Genomic DNA, 16,985 nt, shown 5'->3' with positions numbered 1-16,985 from the left:
TGGTCTCCATTTTAATACTTTAACACTATGGTCAGTTACTGATACAGAAAATCAAATCCAAGCCAAGAGAAAGAGATTATTGTACAAGTACTGAAATATTCATTATAGAATTGCTTTCTCTAGAGAACACAGGTTATCTGTCTACATTGTACACAGTAAATGTTCACAAAATCAGATTCACATTCCAAGAACCACAGTGTTCACTGCCTCTGTTTGTCACCAGTAGAGGGCCCATGCACGGTTCTCTCAGGTTTCAGTTGGAATGCTCATGGCCTAGCAGGCTCTAATCCCCACAGGCCCCACTTCAGTTCCTGCCATGGTCGCTCGATGAACAGGGTCAGGGCCAGCCCACTGAGGAAGGTCAGCACACAGTGTCCGAAGAAAAGATAGAGCTGGGGACAGAGGGCACAGTGGACAGCATATTCCATGATCCTCACACCCCCCCCCCATGTTTGGATCTGGGCATATGTTACCCTAACACCATGAAGCAGAGCAGAAAAAAAAAAAAGATCCCAAACATTAAAAGAGTTTGCCCTAGACTAAAGCCTGCCCCCCACTCCCCTTCAGCTAAACCAGAGAGAAGAACAGCTTTAGAAAAGAGCAATGCAAAGCCAGCCAGCTTCTAACAAAGTCAGCTGTGCTCAAGAAGAGCAAGTGGTGGAGCCAGGATAAGACCAAGGGCCAGGCCCCTGCTTACCATGTTGGTGTCCGTGTAGTGAATAAGGGTCTCCTGCAGTCCATTATAGAGAATGATGACAATGGGGTGTACGAGGTAGCAAGCATAGCTTATGCTGGCCGGGAGACTCCAGATGCCCCAAGAAAGCATGCGTTTCACAGGACCTGACAGGAAGAAGTGCAGAGTCACACAGTCACAGGCCTGCCTCTGGTTCCCTGATGCTACCTGACACGGGGCAGGGATTCTCTTTTTAAAAGTGTGTGTGTAGCCGGGCGTGGTGGCGCACGCCTTTAATCCCAGCACTCGGGAGGCAGAGACAGGCGGATTTCTGAGTTCGAGGCCAGCCTGGTCTACAAAGTGAGCTCCAGGACAGCCAGAGCTATAAAGAGAAACCCTGTCTCGAAAAAACCAAAAAAAAAAAAAAAAAGTGTGTGTGTGTGTGTGTGTGTGTGTGTGTGTGTGTGTATACCCATGTGCATGTGTCCCTTGGAGGCCAAAAGAAAGTGCTGGACCTCCTGAAGCTAGAGCTGGAGATGGTTGTGAGCTGCCCAACATGGGTGCTAGGACCAAACTTAGGCACGTAGGCAGCGTTGACAAACCCTTAAGCACTGAGTCATCTCTCCAGCACCTATTCTGTCTCTGACAGCTATTTCCTAGCCTCTTTCTGGCCACCACCCTATTACAAGGCCTTGCAAGAAGAGAATTCCTTCTTATCTATTTATTGCTGGATATGCTAAATATATAGAACATTGTCTGACACAAAACAAATGCATGAACACACCTATGCAATTATGTCAATGAACCTGGAGACCCTCAGCCCAGCCCTGGACCACTGCTAGTACCTGGTGGCCCTTTGGTGACTGCTTCCAGGAAACTTGGAATACACGTGATCTGTCGGCAGAGGTGGCCAGGACCACCTTGGCTGAGGCTGAGTGTTTTCATCCCCATCCGAACTCTAAACTCATCCAGGGAGGCCCCTAGAGTACACAGCTGTCTTACTTCCTCCTGGGCTCTGTTCCAGGGCTTTAAGGATCCAAGGAAGTTTGGAAATAGATTTTTCTGTTTGGTGCCTGAGTGGTGTTTGGCGATACCTCTTTACCTCATTCAGACCAAATAGAGAAAGAAAGGAAACTGTCAGAAGTCTGGAACAGATCTGTAATCAGGAGAAAATTCCTTTCTTTCTATATGTGCCCTTCATCTGCCTGCCCCTCTGCACATCAAAAGCCAGCAGCACAAAAGATATTCTCCCTGGTTATGGAAGGGGTCTTAGTGACTAGGACCTTCCCCTCAGATGGACACCAAGGCCTGAGGTGGCTGTGACCAGGAACCCTGTTCTCAGTTACGACGACATTATATCATTTTCTCACTATTTTTCAGAGTTCTTGTCTAGCCTCTAAACTACCTTTCCTGGAGAGGCCTGTACTGGCTGGTTTTGTGTGTCAACTTGACACAGGCTGGAGTTATCACAGAGAAAGGAGCCTCCCTTGAAGAAATGCCTTCATGAGATCCAGCTGTAAAGGCATTTTCTCAATTAGTGATCAAGGGTGGGAGGGTCCCTTGTGGGTGGTGCCATCCCTGGGCTGATAGTCTTGGGTTCTATAAGAGAGCAGGCTGAGCAAGCCAGGGGAAGTAAGCCAGTAAGTAACATCTCTCCATGGCCTCTGTATCAGCTCCTGCTTCCTGACCTGCTTGACTTCCAGTCCTGACTTCCTTTGATGATGAACAGCAATGTGGAAGTGTAAGTTGAATAAACCCTTTCCTCCCCAACTTGCTTCTTGGTCATGATGTTTGTGCAGGCATAGAAACCCTGACTAAGACAAGGTCCAAACCTTGTCTTTCAGGATCTACTACCTTAGTGCATAAACCAACATAAAAATTAAAAGTAGGGGGAGTGGGTATGGGGGACTTTTTGGATAGCATTGGAAATGTAAATGAGGAAAATACCTAATAAAAAAATTAAAAGTAATATATAAGAGTGATTTCCCCGCCAAGAATAGAGACAGACTGCTCTTTCTGGGTTGGTATCAATTACTCATCCCTACCTCTGGGTACACACCTTGTATTTTAACTTTGTCACCCTCTGGAACAGGGTGTGGGCCCAAGAACAAAGCCAGTGGCCCCCTCCTACCTCCATAGCCTTCCTGACAGGCAAAGATGACCCATCCCACAGCTGCTGCCCACAGGGTACGATGGAGGGCCTGGTAGATGGCAGCAGCTACGGAAGAGGTTGGAGAGGTATCGTCCAGCACATAAGCCAGGGCAACAACTGCAAACAGGGTCAGCAGAGACAAAGTCCAGCCCAGCGTGGCCTGCACCTGAGGGGAACAAGAGGTAGTTCACAACTCATGAGTCACTGAGTCCTTTTGGCACATGCTCCCTGGTACCCTTTCTGTCACTTCAGATCACTATGTGTAAACCTCAGTCACTACAGATTTGACCAAAGGACCAGCTTAGTGGCAGGCAGGGCTTAGCAACAATTCGGGTGAAGGGTGTGTGGTATAACGGGATGAGATGAGGCCTGTAATCCTGTTCCTCCAGAGACTGAGGCAGAACTGAGAGTTCAAGGCCAGCTGAGCTACGGAGAGAGAGGTAGAGACCCTACCTCAAAACTCAAAGTGTCCTTTTGCAAAATGATAGCCTACTTACTGAGTGACTGTGCATGTTCAATGGACGTTAGGCCATTCTGACACTTGGATGTGTGAACTAACATGCTTAGATCATATTTGTTCCCTACTAATGCACACATATCTCATCTCCCCTCCCTCTGGACACCTTCCCATTCCCAACAGTCACTCCGCTACTCTTGCACATTTCATTTTTAATAAGCCTCATAGGAAAACAGGGAGGATTGTGGGTCAAGCATTTAAGGGCTTGTGGTGATGGAAGAGCCCTGCTCCTTGATTGTGATGACATGTACAAATTTCTACCCAGGATAGCAACTCTCAGAGCAACACACATGCATACAAAAACACACAGGGGAAACTGGCAGTCTAAGGTCCATGGGTTGAGTGATGTCAGTTCCCCGGGGACGATAATGTGTCATAGTTCCCTTGGCACGGTACCTGAGGCAAAGCCTGGCAAAAGCACATCTCACACTTGTTTTGTTTTGTTTTTGCAATTTCTCACAAATCTATAATCAGTCAGAAGGAAGCTTTCTTTCCCAACAGTCCCTCCACTCCTGATGCCCCACTCTGTCCTTGAGGCAAAGCCTGGCAAAAGCACATCTCACACTTGTTTTGTTTTTGCAATTTCTCACAAATCTATAATCAGTCAGAAGGAAGCTTTCTTTCCCAACAGTCCCTCCACTCCTGATGCCCCACTCTGTCCTTTAATCAAAGAAGATGCCTCAGTATAAGGGAAGAGGCACCTTGAGGAGTGGGAAGAGAGAGCAACGTCCAGCTCCAAGAACACATGTGAGTTAAGTCTTGGCTTGGGTTAAGTCTTGGATCTTAGGCTGCATCCCTTCATCCCTGCATCCCTTCATCCCTGCATCCCTTCATCCCTGCATCCCTTCATCCCTGCATCCCTTCATCCCTGCATCCCTGCATCCCTTCATCCCTGCATCCCTTCATCCCTGCATCCCTTCATCCCTGCATCCCTTCATCCCTGCATCCCTTCATCCCTGCATCCCTTCATCCCTGCATCCCTTCAACCCAGACTTATCTTCCTGTTTCTCTGTGCTCAGGTTGTTGAGCGACCATGACGGCTATGCTGAGGTAAGAGGCTATCGACCATGACGGCTATGCTGAGGTAAGAGGCTGTCTACCATCTTGACTATGGGATCTACTTGGAGCTCAATAATCTTGCCCTAGTTTGGGCTGCGTGGAAAGAAAGAGAACTGACAGGGACTTGCCAGCAAGTCAGCCTAAGCCCTTTGCCCTCTGCTGATTCTCTGGTGTCAACGGGTCTAGAAACACATCTGAGCCTATGCTGTCCCCCATTCCTGGCCTGCCTGTCTGCTCACGGGGCCCTTCCTGTCTCATCTCTTCCAGCCACTGCATGCTCGGCCTCCTCCAGTAGGAACCAGAATCCTTATTTTCCCAACTGAGTTGCTTCTCTAGCTCTGTCTGTCTGTGTCCCTAGCTCCACATCCCCGACCGCGACACTGGCCCTTGATGTGGCTTCTCAATGTTTCTTCTTCATCTTACCTTCTGCCCTTTGTTAACACCCCGTTCTCCCTGGAGCCTCGTGTGACCTGGGCTGTGTTCAGGAATCTCTTTGATGGTGCTGGGTTAAAATCTACAGCCAGATAATACATGTCCAGAACACTAAAACGCCAATGTGGAATAGATATGCTCTTTCATATAGCCACTTGTCCTGATGAATCTTTTTGTTTGCTTGCTTGTTTGTTAGGGTAATTTTTAAATATATATATATATATATATATATATATATATATATATATATATATTCTCAGAGAGATGGCTCAGCGATTAAGAGCACTGCTCTTCTGAAGGCCATGAGTTCAAATCCCAGCAACTACATGGTGGCTCACAACCACCTGTAATGAGATCTGATGCCCTCTTCTGGTGTGCCTGGAGACAGCTACAGTATACTTAGATATAATAATAAATAAATCTTTTAAATATATATATAGATAGATAGATAGATAGATAGATAGATAGATTCTCATTTTGTCTCCCCAGGCTGGAGCCAGCAATCTTTCTGTCCTCCGGAGTGCTGGGGTTACAGATATATACCGCCTCACCCAGAAAATCCTATTCCTGGATATTACTATGAGTGATGTAAGATTTCCCTCAGAGGAAGGCCTCTACTATGAAATGTCTATGGCAAAGCCAAGGCCTTTGAAGGTCAGGCCAGTAGAGGCCTGGGAGGCAACAGCTGTGTCCCAATAGTTCAAGTGGAGTCTTCATGCACTTGAGAAATGAGGATGGGACTAAGGCTAGGAAAAGCGTCCTCCTCGAGCTTTAGTGTGGACACACAACATATGGCAGCACAGTAACCAATCCAGCAGCCTGGCTCCGCCTGCATTTGGCGTGGAAGACCCAAGCCAGAGAGGCCACAGCGATCCCCGCCAGCCACGTGCCCTTGCAGGGCGACAAGGGGACAACATACCGTCGTTTTGAGAATGTCTGTAGGGCGGTCTGAATGCATGAACATGCTCAGGAAGAGGCCCACAAGGAACGGGCCACAGCGGCAGTAGGGCTTGGTGTAATACTCTGAGAAATAGAGCGCAGTCCCATTTTCACTGAAAAACAAGAAGAAGAAAGCAAGGCAAAGGCTCGGCTTTGACTGGATGAAGAAAAAGGGAATTCCTCTGGGGTAATCCACAAATGGATTAGATTTCCCAATAATGATCCACACACAATGACTGGCTAGACCCTAGACCCCAGGCCCCTGGGTCACAGCTGGTTTGTTTAAATTCTAAATTCCCTTGGGCTCCGTACCCAGATCTCAAGGACATAGGATGACTTCATTTGTTTTAAATACTCATTCATGGTGGCTGACCCACTACCTCTAGGAATGTAGAAGAGACTGTGAGAAAAGAGGAGTTCCAAACAAGCCAGAGACACTGGAAAGCCAGGGAATGGTGGTATACACTTTTAATCCCAGCACTTGGGAAGCACGGACAGGTGGATCTTTGTGAATTCTGAGCCAGCCTGGTCTATATAATTAGTTCCAGGACAGGCTGCATAAAGAGACCCTGTCTCAATAAAAAGGAGGAGGAAGGCGAGGAGGAGAAGGTAATGAGGAGGAAGAGGAGGAGGAAGACAACACTATTAAATGCTGTCATTCCCAACTATGTCCTCTGACATCAATAGCAACAGACCTGAGAATGTGTTAGGGAGTCAAACTCCTGCCTTCTCTGGGAACACTGAAGAGGAGGAGGTCAGCAGTGGGCATGCCTCCATTGGATGGTGGATCCACTTGGAGGATAAGACCCTCCAAGTGACCAGTGTCCTTCAAGTTTGAGAAGTACTGCCTACACACAAATGTCCAGGTGGCTCCCAGGCCCACCAAATCAGAATCTGGACATGGGACCCAGGGTTGAGAATCGTCAAAGCTCCCTGGCGCTCCAAAAAGAGAGTAGCTTGAGAATGCCTGCTGGGAACTTTTCACTGTTTCCCACTGAGGCTGGAAGATTGACTCAGCTGAGGCTCCACAATGCCCACACAGAGATTATCAGAGGTGGTGAACTTGCTGGAAGATTAGTCAGTGGTTCTTCAGCTCTGGCTAGGAGCTCTTATAAAAGTCATTTCCTTGAGCACTAGCACCAGAAAATCTAATTCAATTAGCACAACTTAGGTCAGGACGAGAAGCCTCTCTTGGACCTGAAAGCTGCAGTAGAGACACATGCCTCTAATGCCAGCAGTTGGGAAATTGAGCCGAAAGGATTGTGAGTTCAAGGCCAGCCTGCATTGCTCAGTGCATTTGAGGCCAACCTGAGCTACAGGATGAACACTGTCTCCTATACATACATATACATATATATGCACATATATACATGCACATATATACATATGCATATACATGTGTGTATGTATCCAAAAAAAGTCCCAATAAATAAATTCTCCCCAAGGGACCTTAATGAGCCTTAATGAGCAGCTAGGGCTAAGAACCATGAGACTAAGCATAAGAAAGCTGCCTCCTGTCATCAGAACACCCATCAAAGCAGATGACAGGACATGGAAAAGGGCTTGATGCTCTCCAAGGCATGAGGCTTGCAGTGAATTCACTCACAAATACAAACCAACTACATAAGTCTCATTCTGGGCCATGGTGTGCGTGCGCGAGTGCATGTGCGTGTGTGTGTGTGTGTGTGTGTGTGTGTTCATATGTATTCACCACAATGCAGATATGGGGGTCAGTCAACAAGCTTGCAGGAATCTCTTCTCTCCTCACATCGTGTGGGTAAGTCCCAGGATTAAACTTAGGTCCTCAGGTTTATAGCAAGCACCTTACTCTCTGAGCCATGTTGAGCCATGTTGTTGTTGTTGCTGCTGCTGCTGCTGCTGCTGTTATTTGTTTATTTAAGAGTTGGTCTTTTATTGGCCTAGAAATCACCAAGTAGGTGAGGCTGGCTGGCCAGCAAGCTCCAGGATCTACTGTCTCCACCGCCACAGCACTGAGATTCCAAGTACCCACCACAATGCTCCATTTTTTTTTTTAATGGGAGTTTTGGAGTACACACATGGGGTCCCTGTGCTTGCATTTGCAAGAACTGGCTGAGCTATCTTCGCTGAGCCCCTCGGGCTGACTTTGTTAGAGGTCAGTGGAGGCTGCTTTGGAAAATGTCATATTTCCACCAACATCTGAGAGAAGTGTAGGAGGCAACCCTGTGGGATCTTAGATGCTAAGGGAAGATCCTTCTATACCCGGAGAACAACAGCAGCAATGGCTTGGGAGAGACCGTGTGGCTGGTCTGCAGTCAGCGAATAAGTGGTTGGAGTCCAGTGGCTTTTGGACGAGACTGGGTGATCAACTGGCTTACCCGAGTTTCACCTCTGCAGTGCTGACTCCTGACTTGAGAAGAGTCTAGCTCCTGTGTTAGCACACTGAGTTCTGTGGCAGAATTGTAAGTAGCTTATTGTGGAGGTAAAAAGAGTGTAGAGACTTAGATCCTAGGTTCAAATAACACCTATGCCACCTCTTAGGTGCTGTGTGACCTTGAAGTAACCGGAACTTTCTTATGGGTTCAGGTTCTCCTTCCCGCAAGGTATCTGGTATCTACACTACTTCAGCCACATGGGGGCGCTCCCGTCCTCCGAGAAACATTTTATTGAGCAGATGCGTTTTTGTTCTCCCCAACTGAATCCTCTGCAAAATGAAAGGCTGGGAAATTTGGAACTTCCGTCCAGATCAAAGGTGTCTAACCCAGTTTTTCCATAATTTGATAGGCACAGGGCAAGCAGCCTGACGTCATTCTGCAATCCCCCCTTAGATATCCTGACCCTGACGAAGGCAGGCAAGGGACAGAGAGGACCAAGCTGGAACCCTGTTACCTGGCTGCTGCTGGAGATGCCACTGGAAGTTTATAAGCCAAGGTGAGCAGAGTGGTGGCCGTGGAAGACGCCAGGAACAGCAGGCCCCCGAGGAGGACGAGGACACGTTTACTTCTGCAGAAGAGAGGGCAGAGAAGGACCGCCTTTCAGTTGTCTCCATCACAGTACAAATGAGCCGCCACAATCCCAGGGCCTTGCTTTCAAGAGAGGAAGTGAGGACTTCAACCCAGCAGGAAAAACTGGGTGGGCTAGGAGTTCCTGGACTGCCTGACCTTGACCAATGACCAACAGTGAGACTGTGGACAGGAACTTAAAAGTCGAGTTCCTCTTCTAAACGGGGATACTAGCAGTGCCCTTGTCTGCTCTCCCCCCAAAGCTTACACCATGGTTCCCAGGAATACCGTTCCTGGGAACATCGCCTGCCCTCTATAGAATACTATAAGGACATCAGTGGTGGTTGACTAAGGAGAGAAATGATTTGTTTAAGGAAGGATGGGACGCAGATTGGACATAGCTACCCACTCCAGGGAAGGGGAGGGACAATAGAGACGGGAGGAGAACCCAGCTCTCCTTGCTAGCATAAGCCAAACCTGAGAGAAATGTCTAACTGTGGGAGGCTTATGTGACAGTGTGGGAGAGGGGAAGGAAGGGAGAGCCAATACAAGATCAGCTGTTGAGGTGGCCAGCACTCAATTCTTCCAGAACGTTCTATAGCTTTATGTAATATGCCTCAGAACTCTCTGAGGAGTGTAGGAAAAAGAGGTATTTCTCCAGTATCTTCTGTTCCATTGGTGTTTACACACACTAATTCCTGTACACTCTGAGGTGGCACATAAAGAAATCCCAGCTCTCGTACTGTGGGATTCTGTGACAAGGAAAAGGTCTGAGAACACAGTCTCTAAGTCAGGCACTCTGATCTGGAGACTCAGAGGAGAACCAGGCAGAATCAGGGCTGTGAAGATCTGCCATGGCTCAGAAATGTGGGACACTCTTGTGTTTGGGGTTTTTTTGTTTGTTTTTAAAGTAGTTTCCCATTGCGTTCAAGGGCTGTAAGACATGTGTGCCCTTTGACCCACTAATTTCCCCCTAGAATGTGCATTCTGAAGAAACCCAGAAGTTGGCAACCAGTGGTTGTCACAAAAGTATTCGTGGGGAGTTATTTATGAAAGCATAAGACTGGAAATAATCTAAGTATATTGCAATGGGAGAAGGCACCTGTCAATTATACTTCATTCAGGAAATCGGATGTGAGGCAGACATTACAATTTTGTTCACAGTTAGTAAAATAATATAGTAAAATGTGGGTTTAAATACTATTTTTAAAAGATGTGGAGAGGCAAGCATGCTTTCATCTTTAAAACACTAGGCAAGAAAAAAAAAAAAGGATCACAAAGGCAGCTCCAGAGCCTTAACATTGTACCGAGTTTGCCATGAGTGATGGACTAGCGTGAATATTTTCCTTTTTCTTAATTCTAATGTTCCCTAAATGGAACACATATTTTAACGAGAAAGAACAATAAATGCCTTTCTAAAAAAAATAATAGCACACTATAAATCTCCCTGTGAATTATTGAGACTGTAAAGTGTTTCTAAAGCTAACAAAATTAAGGCGATAAATACAAGCCGTGGGGCAGCAGGTACATTGATACATTGCTGGGGGCACTGTAAATTACACCCTGCTTTCCAAGGAGCAATCTCCCGGCAGGTAACAAGCTCTAAGGAATCACTGCCGCCCTTTGACCTGGTAATTCCACGTAGAAATATGTCCCTGTGGAAATATGTACCCTGTGGAAACAGCTACAAGGAAAGGTAGTGTTCAAAGGCAGTCATCACAGGGCCATTTATAACCGTGAAAAAATTGGGCACCGTCTAGATACCCAACCATAAAAAAAAAATGGAATATAAATCCCGGAAACTGTCAGGTGTGTGCATCATGACAATATGTGGACCTGTTTATGTGAACGGCTGGGATGGAAAATGCTGAGCATGGGTGTTACACACCCTGGTGATAAATCTGGTGAAATGCACTGATTTACGGTGCGGCTGGAAGAGGACACGGGAAGGAGGGCAGGAGAGAGGGGAGTGGCGTCTCCATTTCTGGAAAGTTAATTTGCTAACTTCTAAAAAGCTGCTTCCTACAAAACTGGAGTGTAGCTGGGAGTTCCAGGCCAAAGGACCCCTGAGGGAAAAGAAAAGTCTCAGACCCACTTTCCATGGACGAAGAAGATCAGCGGTGTCATCAGGTGGAACTGGAAGTCGCTGGCGAGGTACCAAGTCCAGCCATTGCACTGGGGGGGAAAAGGGGAGTAACTGTGACTCCTCCCCTCCAGGTACAGGGCTGTTGAGTGTCTGCGGCTGGGCTGCGCCTGTGAGGGCAAGTTGAGTGGGTGGGTGGGGCGGCTTCCATAGCAAGAGGAAACTGAAACAAGATAGCCTTCATTCCTCAAATCAGTCTTTGAACCAAGCCTGACAGGTCCCGGGGAGAATTCAGACCTATTTCTCTCTTGTTTGTTAAAAAAAAAAAAAAAATTAGCTCGTCTCCTAGGACAAGCCATGGGAACTGACTGGGGTCACGATTTAGGAATGTAGGAGGTGGCTGTCCTTAGGTTTGTCTGGAATTCCAAGAGGGGAATTCCAAGAGGGTTCTTTCCCTTGCCTGGTTCCCACTCCCAACTTGAGGCGGGGTTGGGGGGGATGTGTTCTTTTGAGAGTAAGCACGTGGCTCATGCCCAGGGTTCCCACCAGAACCTACATGGACACTTGGCCAAAGCCACGGGGGTGGGGGGGAGCCCACGGGAGCCCACCCACTCTCCACTCTTGTGGGAAGCAGGGCCAGCTGATATCGACATGTTTTATCCCATATAAGGCAATACCTAGGGACAAATTTTCTGTCACTCAGGTCCCCGGGGCCCAAGAGAGCCCAAACTTCCCCAATAGAGAGGGAAGTTTTGTCCACCGTTAAACACTTTTGCCATGGAGAAAGTATGAATGGTCAGGCTTGAGAGCCATGACACCTAAGCTTCCAAAAAATCTAAGGTGGGCTCCCACTCAAAGGGGCAACTGGCTCCTGTCCTTGTCCCTGATTTTTTTTTTTTTTTTTTTTTTTTGGTTTTTTGAGACAGGGTTTCTCTGTGTAACCCTGGCTATCCTGGAACTCACTCTGTAGACCAGGCTGGCCTCTAACTCAGAAATCTACCTGCCTCTGCCTCCCAAGTGCTGGGATTAAAGGCATGCGCCACCACTGCCCAGTCTGTCCCTGATTTCTATAATGCCCCAAGATAGTCTGCATCCAGGAAAGTGACCCTCCCTGTCTCCTGGACCCTGACACAGACATGCCCTCATCTGCAAGTGGTTGCCCCCCCCCCGAAAAGCTTCTGGACTTTGGCCACCTCATAAATGAGCAGTTACCGGCAAGAATTAGGGACTGGCCACACATTTCAGCCCATAGGAGGAATTAAGGACATGGTTGAAGTATGGCTACCTCATTCCCTTTCGCTCTAAGTTTATTATTATCCTGGTTAGATTTTTATGTTATTTTATTTATTTTTAATTATTGTTGTGTCATCTTGATACAAGCCAGCACTTTCTTGGAAGAGGGGGCTTAAGATGAGAAATTGCCTCCACCATATTGGCCTGTAGACAGGTCTGTGGAGACATTTTCTTAATTAATGACTGATGCGGGAGGGCCCAGCCCCACTGTGGGTGGTGCCACCCCTAGGCAGGTGGCCGAGCAATCTATGGTAGCAATGAAGCCTCCATAGACTCCACTTTGGTTGCATTGACATCCTGCCCTGACTTCTCACAATGGTGACCTGTGACCCAGGAAGTCTAAGCCAAATAAACTCTTTCCTTCTCGGGTAGTCTGTGGTTGTGGTGTTTTATCACATTAATAGAAAGCAAACTGGAATGATTGTGAAGGTTTGGGGGATTGTGTAGTCATAAGAGCTTGTAGCTGTGAACCAGTTCCATGGCACCTGGCTTGAAATTAACTAAGAGTTCACCACGGTGAGGGGAGATATCTCCCTCACCTGTGATAGCATCTGTGACAGCGTAGACTTCCTGTGTGAAAGCAAACAAAATGTGTTGTCCTTTCTGGCCTGGTTCATGAACAATGGTGGAACAGGGAAACTGCCCTGATACCTAGACAGTCCACCCCTCATTAGTGCCACTGTGGCCTTTCTTGCTTGATAAGGACCCCTACATCAGCTGGTGTCATACCTTCAAAACTCATGGAGATGGGACTTAGGGTTGAGCCTTGGGAAACCGGCCAGACCATGTGACTAAGACACATTGTGTTTACCCATACGCCCTTGCGTAAGAGCCCTTGGGAACTCACGGCATTCTGGACAGACAGGAAGTTATTCAGCAACAGCAGATTCGTCCACCAAACCTCCCGGCAGTTATCCCAGTGGAACTGGGCCACTTCCCAGACAGGTCCCCAGGGAACAAAAGAGAAGAAACCAACCAGCAAGCACACAGAGTACATGTGAAGGAGCTGCAACCTGGCAGAGAGACACAAGAGAGAAGATAACACCACGGAGACCACGCACTCGCCTCAGTGGACATGCAGAAGGTCAGAGGGATGCTTGAAGGAACCTGTGATGTTGCTGGGCACATGCCAAGGGCCCACAGCCTTGCTGAGTTACCTACCCAGCATGGGCTGTGACAGAGGCAAAGGTACTGATGTTGGCTTAGAAAGCTCTTTATGGTACCACTGAAACAAAAGCTTTTTAGGAATTCCTAAGACTTGAGACAATCAGGTCAGGTAGTCTTGCCCCAATCTCAAATCATAGCTCGGAGAAGTCGGGGTGACTCGTTCCCAGTCACTCATCCATAAGATGGGTACAGTGCCTGTTCTTCCCATGTGCCACATGAGACAGAAACTTCTTTCCTCCCTCCTTTCCTCCTCTTCCATTCTTCCTTTGCCACACAGTCTTCATCCTTCTAAGCAGGACTTGACATGGCTATAAATCAAGGATTAAGGCACAGGGTCCAGGACTGGGTACACGGTTCAACTGGCAGAGTCCTTTGCTAGCAGGCACAAAGCCCTGGGGTTTGATCCCTAGCTTGGCATACAGTGGACATATTGTATGCATGCCTGTAATCCCACAACTCAGGAGGTAACAGCCAGAGGATCAGAAGTTTAAGACCATCCTCAACTACTCTGTGAGAGAGAGGCCAGTCTGGACTACATGAGACCCTGCTGTAAACAAACAAATGTAAAAAACAAACAAACAAACAAACAAACAAAAAAGCATGGTCCAGATCAGTGGGATGCAACAGAATATATAATAAGCCAGCTCTGACTGTCTGCCACTCACCAGGCATTTCCCAGTTGCTACACTTTGAAAAGTAAAGAAAAATTAACTACAATATACTAAATTTAATATTACTTATTTAGCCCGATATACGCAGAATATGATCATATGAACCAGCATGAGGTTTACTTGCAGGCTATCTTCCTTTCTGACTACCTCTTCAGAGACCAGCATGCACTCCACACATAGAGCATCTCTCTGTTGACCACTGTGTCTGGTGCCTGCAGTGTGGACTGCAGGTACATGTGCACTTGTGTGATTGAGCACGTGGGGGCCCAAGGTTGTAGGGGAATCATCTTTAACCACTCTTCCACACTAGTCATTAAGACAAACCCAGACCCAGAGCTTGCTGATGTGGTTGGTCTAGGTGGCCAGCTTGCTCTGAGAATCCCCTGTCTCCATCTTCTCAGGCTAGGATTACAGATGGGCTGCCATACCCACCAGGCATTTCACTTGGGTACCTGGGGATTCGGTCACTTAGGCAACGCTGACCACATCTCCAATCCCAGGAGACCTTTTTAAAAAAGATGTTTTGAGCTACTGTGTGTCTCAGTGGTAGAAGGTGATTTTAGTATGAAGAAAACACTAGGGTAAGATCCCTACCACAAAACCAAATACATACATATACATACATACATACATACATACATATATACATACATTTAGAAAGTTAGGGTGGTTTTTATTCAAGAAAGGCGGAGCCCATGGTCCAACAGCACCTCCAAACACGTGGCTAAGAGCCCAGGGCTAGGTAGAACAGGACAGATGGAAGCTGGCAGGACTTAGAATAGCCCCAGTTAAAGGTGCCCACCCCCAGCCCAGCACGGGGGAGGGCTAACACTGAGCCTCTGGTCCACACCTGGGGGAAAGGTCTGTTGTCCTACCTGCCCTGCGTGGCAGCGTCCTTCACACAGAGCACCCAGTAAGTGTTCAAGGAATAGGAATGGAGTTCTTGAGCTGTGTCACTGAGGAAAAGCAGGTACCTGTGTCCCAGATCTGCTCACCTGCTTTTGCCTTGGTGCCAGTCTCCGTAAGGTCCCCATAAACCTGTCCGTCCAAACCTCCCCAGTCAGACTGGCCTATCACAACCTGCCCATGCAAGTTCACAAAACATAGACAGATTTCCTTCTAACCTAAGAAAGCAAAATCTTGGAAACATCCTCCCTCTATTAGTGGGGCCAATTTAAATACACAATCGTCCATATAGACCATGCCCCCGTAGGCCACCTTTAACACCAGTAGTGTGGGTCCTGCCAATAGAGAATATGCCGGTGCCATGATATTAAATCAAGTCACATGCAAAATAGGGTAGTGCCTAAGTCAACTAAGCCACCTCCTCTGCTCCCCAGCTATGAACTTTTTAAGTATGGCTCCTAGTTGGAGAGATCACACAGCTGGGACCCTGGGGCACCCCCTTAATTTTCCATTCAGCAACAGCTAATCTAGTTTATACCTAGGAAGTGGGTGAGTGGACTTTCTTCCTCTTCCTCCCCCTCCTCCTTCTCTTCCTCTTCCTCCCTCTCTTCCTTCTCTTCTTCTTCCTTCTCCTCCTTCTGTTCTCCCCTCCTCCTTCTCTTCCTCTTCTTCCTTCTCCTCCTTCTCTTCTCCCCCTCCTCCTTCTCTTCCTCTTCCTCCCCTCCTTCTCTTCCTTCCCCTCCTCCTTCTCTTCTTTTTCCTTCTCCTCTTCCTCCTCTTCTTCCTCTTCCTCCTCCTCTTTCTTTCCAGACAAGGTCCTACTATGTAGCCTTGGCTGTCCTAGAACTCTGTAGATCAGACTGACCTCGAACTCAGAGAGACTGCCTCTAGCTCCTGAGCACTGGGATTATGGGCATGTGCCCCTACTCCAGGCTTGTGTTTTCTTATAAAGCAGCAGCTTCCAGCTGACCTCCTGACTGCCCATTCCTGCTCCATTCCAGTGCGCTTGCTGCCTGGCAGACAGAGTGATGCTTACAGATCGCACACCTGACACCCTGCCTCCCCTGCTGGGACTCTCTAAAGGTTTCTGTCCTAGAATAACCTCAGACTGCTTGGCTGCCCCTGGAGTCTAGTCCTCCACCTGTGTCCTCTCTGACCTCATCCCCACTGCTCTCTCTGCTCCTCCCCCTACCCCCACATCCCACCTGTCAGCAAAGAGCTTTGGGGTGCTTGAGTTTCCACAGCCACTCCAACCACACTCTATCTAGGGGCTTTTGCACTTCCATTACCCCTGAATAGATTGTCCTTTACGTGTGTGTGTGTGTGTGTGTGTGTGTGTGTGTGTGTTTTAACATCCTTTCACCTCTTTCAAGGCCCTGGACAAAAGTCACATCCCCTGGTTCCCCTTCAGGATGCTGACCCACCCTACTTCTGTCCCTAAATTCTCGTGTTGTGGCTCTCAGATCACTGATCTATTCTGTGTTTATCTGCATACTGCCCTTTAGTGTTGTTTGTTTGTTTGTTTATTGTGTATCTGTATTCACTAGGACGCAACCTCCCACTGGAAGGATTGTATTGGGTTAGTGCAGTGCTGATTCTGCAGAGGTTAGAACCATGCCCGATACATAGTGGCCTGTGATGAGTCAATAGTGAAGCCATCTTAGCCCCTGTCCATTTTGTTTTGCTTTGCTTTGTTTTGCTTTGTTTTAATTTATGTAGTCCAGGCTGGCCTCAGAAATCATGAGGTAGTCAAGGCTAACCTTGAACTCCTGATTTCCCCCCCCCCCCCCAAATCCCCCCAGCCTCGACCTCCCAAGACCTGAGGTTACAAGTGTGTCCTACTAAGCCCAGCAGTTACTTTTCCTCTAACTGAACAGGAACAATGAGTTCTTGACTGTGAACATCCCAACGGTCATGGGCATGACAGTTCTGTCCCTGGGGATTTTGGAAAGGACAAGGCCAGAATGTGGTTGGCACCATCCACCTCCGGTTTTCAATAGAGTTTTGGCTCAGGTCGGACTGCTTCTCCTCCTCACTCTGACTCAAATCCACACTCTTCCAGAGTTATCCATCTCAACAATGCTACTGTCTCTGGCGTGTTGCTCAGGCTGA

At 47.8% G+C, this 16,985-nt stretch overlaps 1 protein-coding gene across 1 annotated transcript in view; it reads right to left on the bottom strand.

Moving 5' to 3' along the window:
• Positions 1-207: 207 nt before the first annotated feature.
• Positions 208-16,985, bottom strand: part of LOC110285182 (O-acyltransferase like protein) — a 52,351-nt gene continuing 35,573 nt past the window's right edge. Inside the window, exons 9-15 of the mRNA XM_021151162.2 lie at positions 12,977-13,142; positions 10,849-10,928; positions 8,641-8,754; positions 5,753-5,885; positions 2,805-2,991; positions 698-840; positions 208-392 (exon numbers count right to left, since the gene is read on the bottom strand). Coding sequence (XP_021006821.1) covers positions 267-392; positions 698-840; positions 2,805-2,991; positions 5,753-5,885; positions 8,641-8,754; positions 10,849-10,928; positions 12,977-13,142 — 949 coding nt within the window. The 3' untranslated portion in view covers positions 208-266. The remainder of the gene's footprint in view (positions 393-697; positions 841-2,804; positions 2,992-5,752; positions 5,886-8,640; positions 8,755-10,848; positions 10,929-12,976; positions 13,143-16,985) is intronic.

This window comes from Mus caroli, unplaced genomic scaffold (assembly GCF_978045245.1).
Source record: "Mus caroli unplaced genomic scaffold, Mus_caroli_1 scaffold_19, whole genome shotgun sequence".
In the NCBI taxonomy this organism is placed as follows: domain Eukaryota; kingdom Metazoa; phylum Chordata; class Mammalia; order Rodentia; family Muridae; genus Mus; species Mus caroli.
This window is presented reverse-complemented; position numbering and strand designations above follow the sequence as displayed.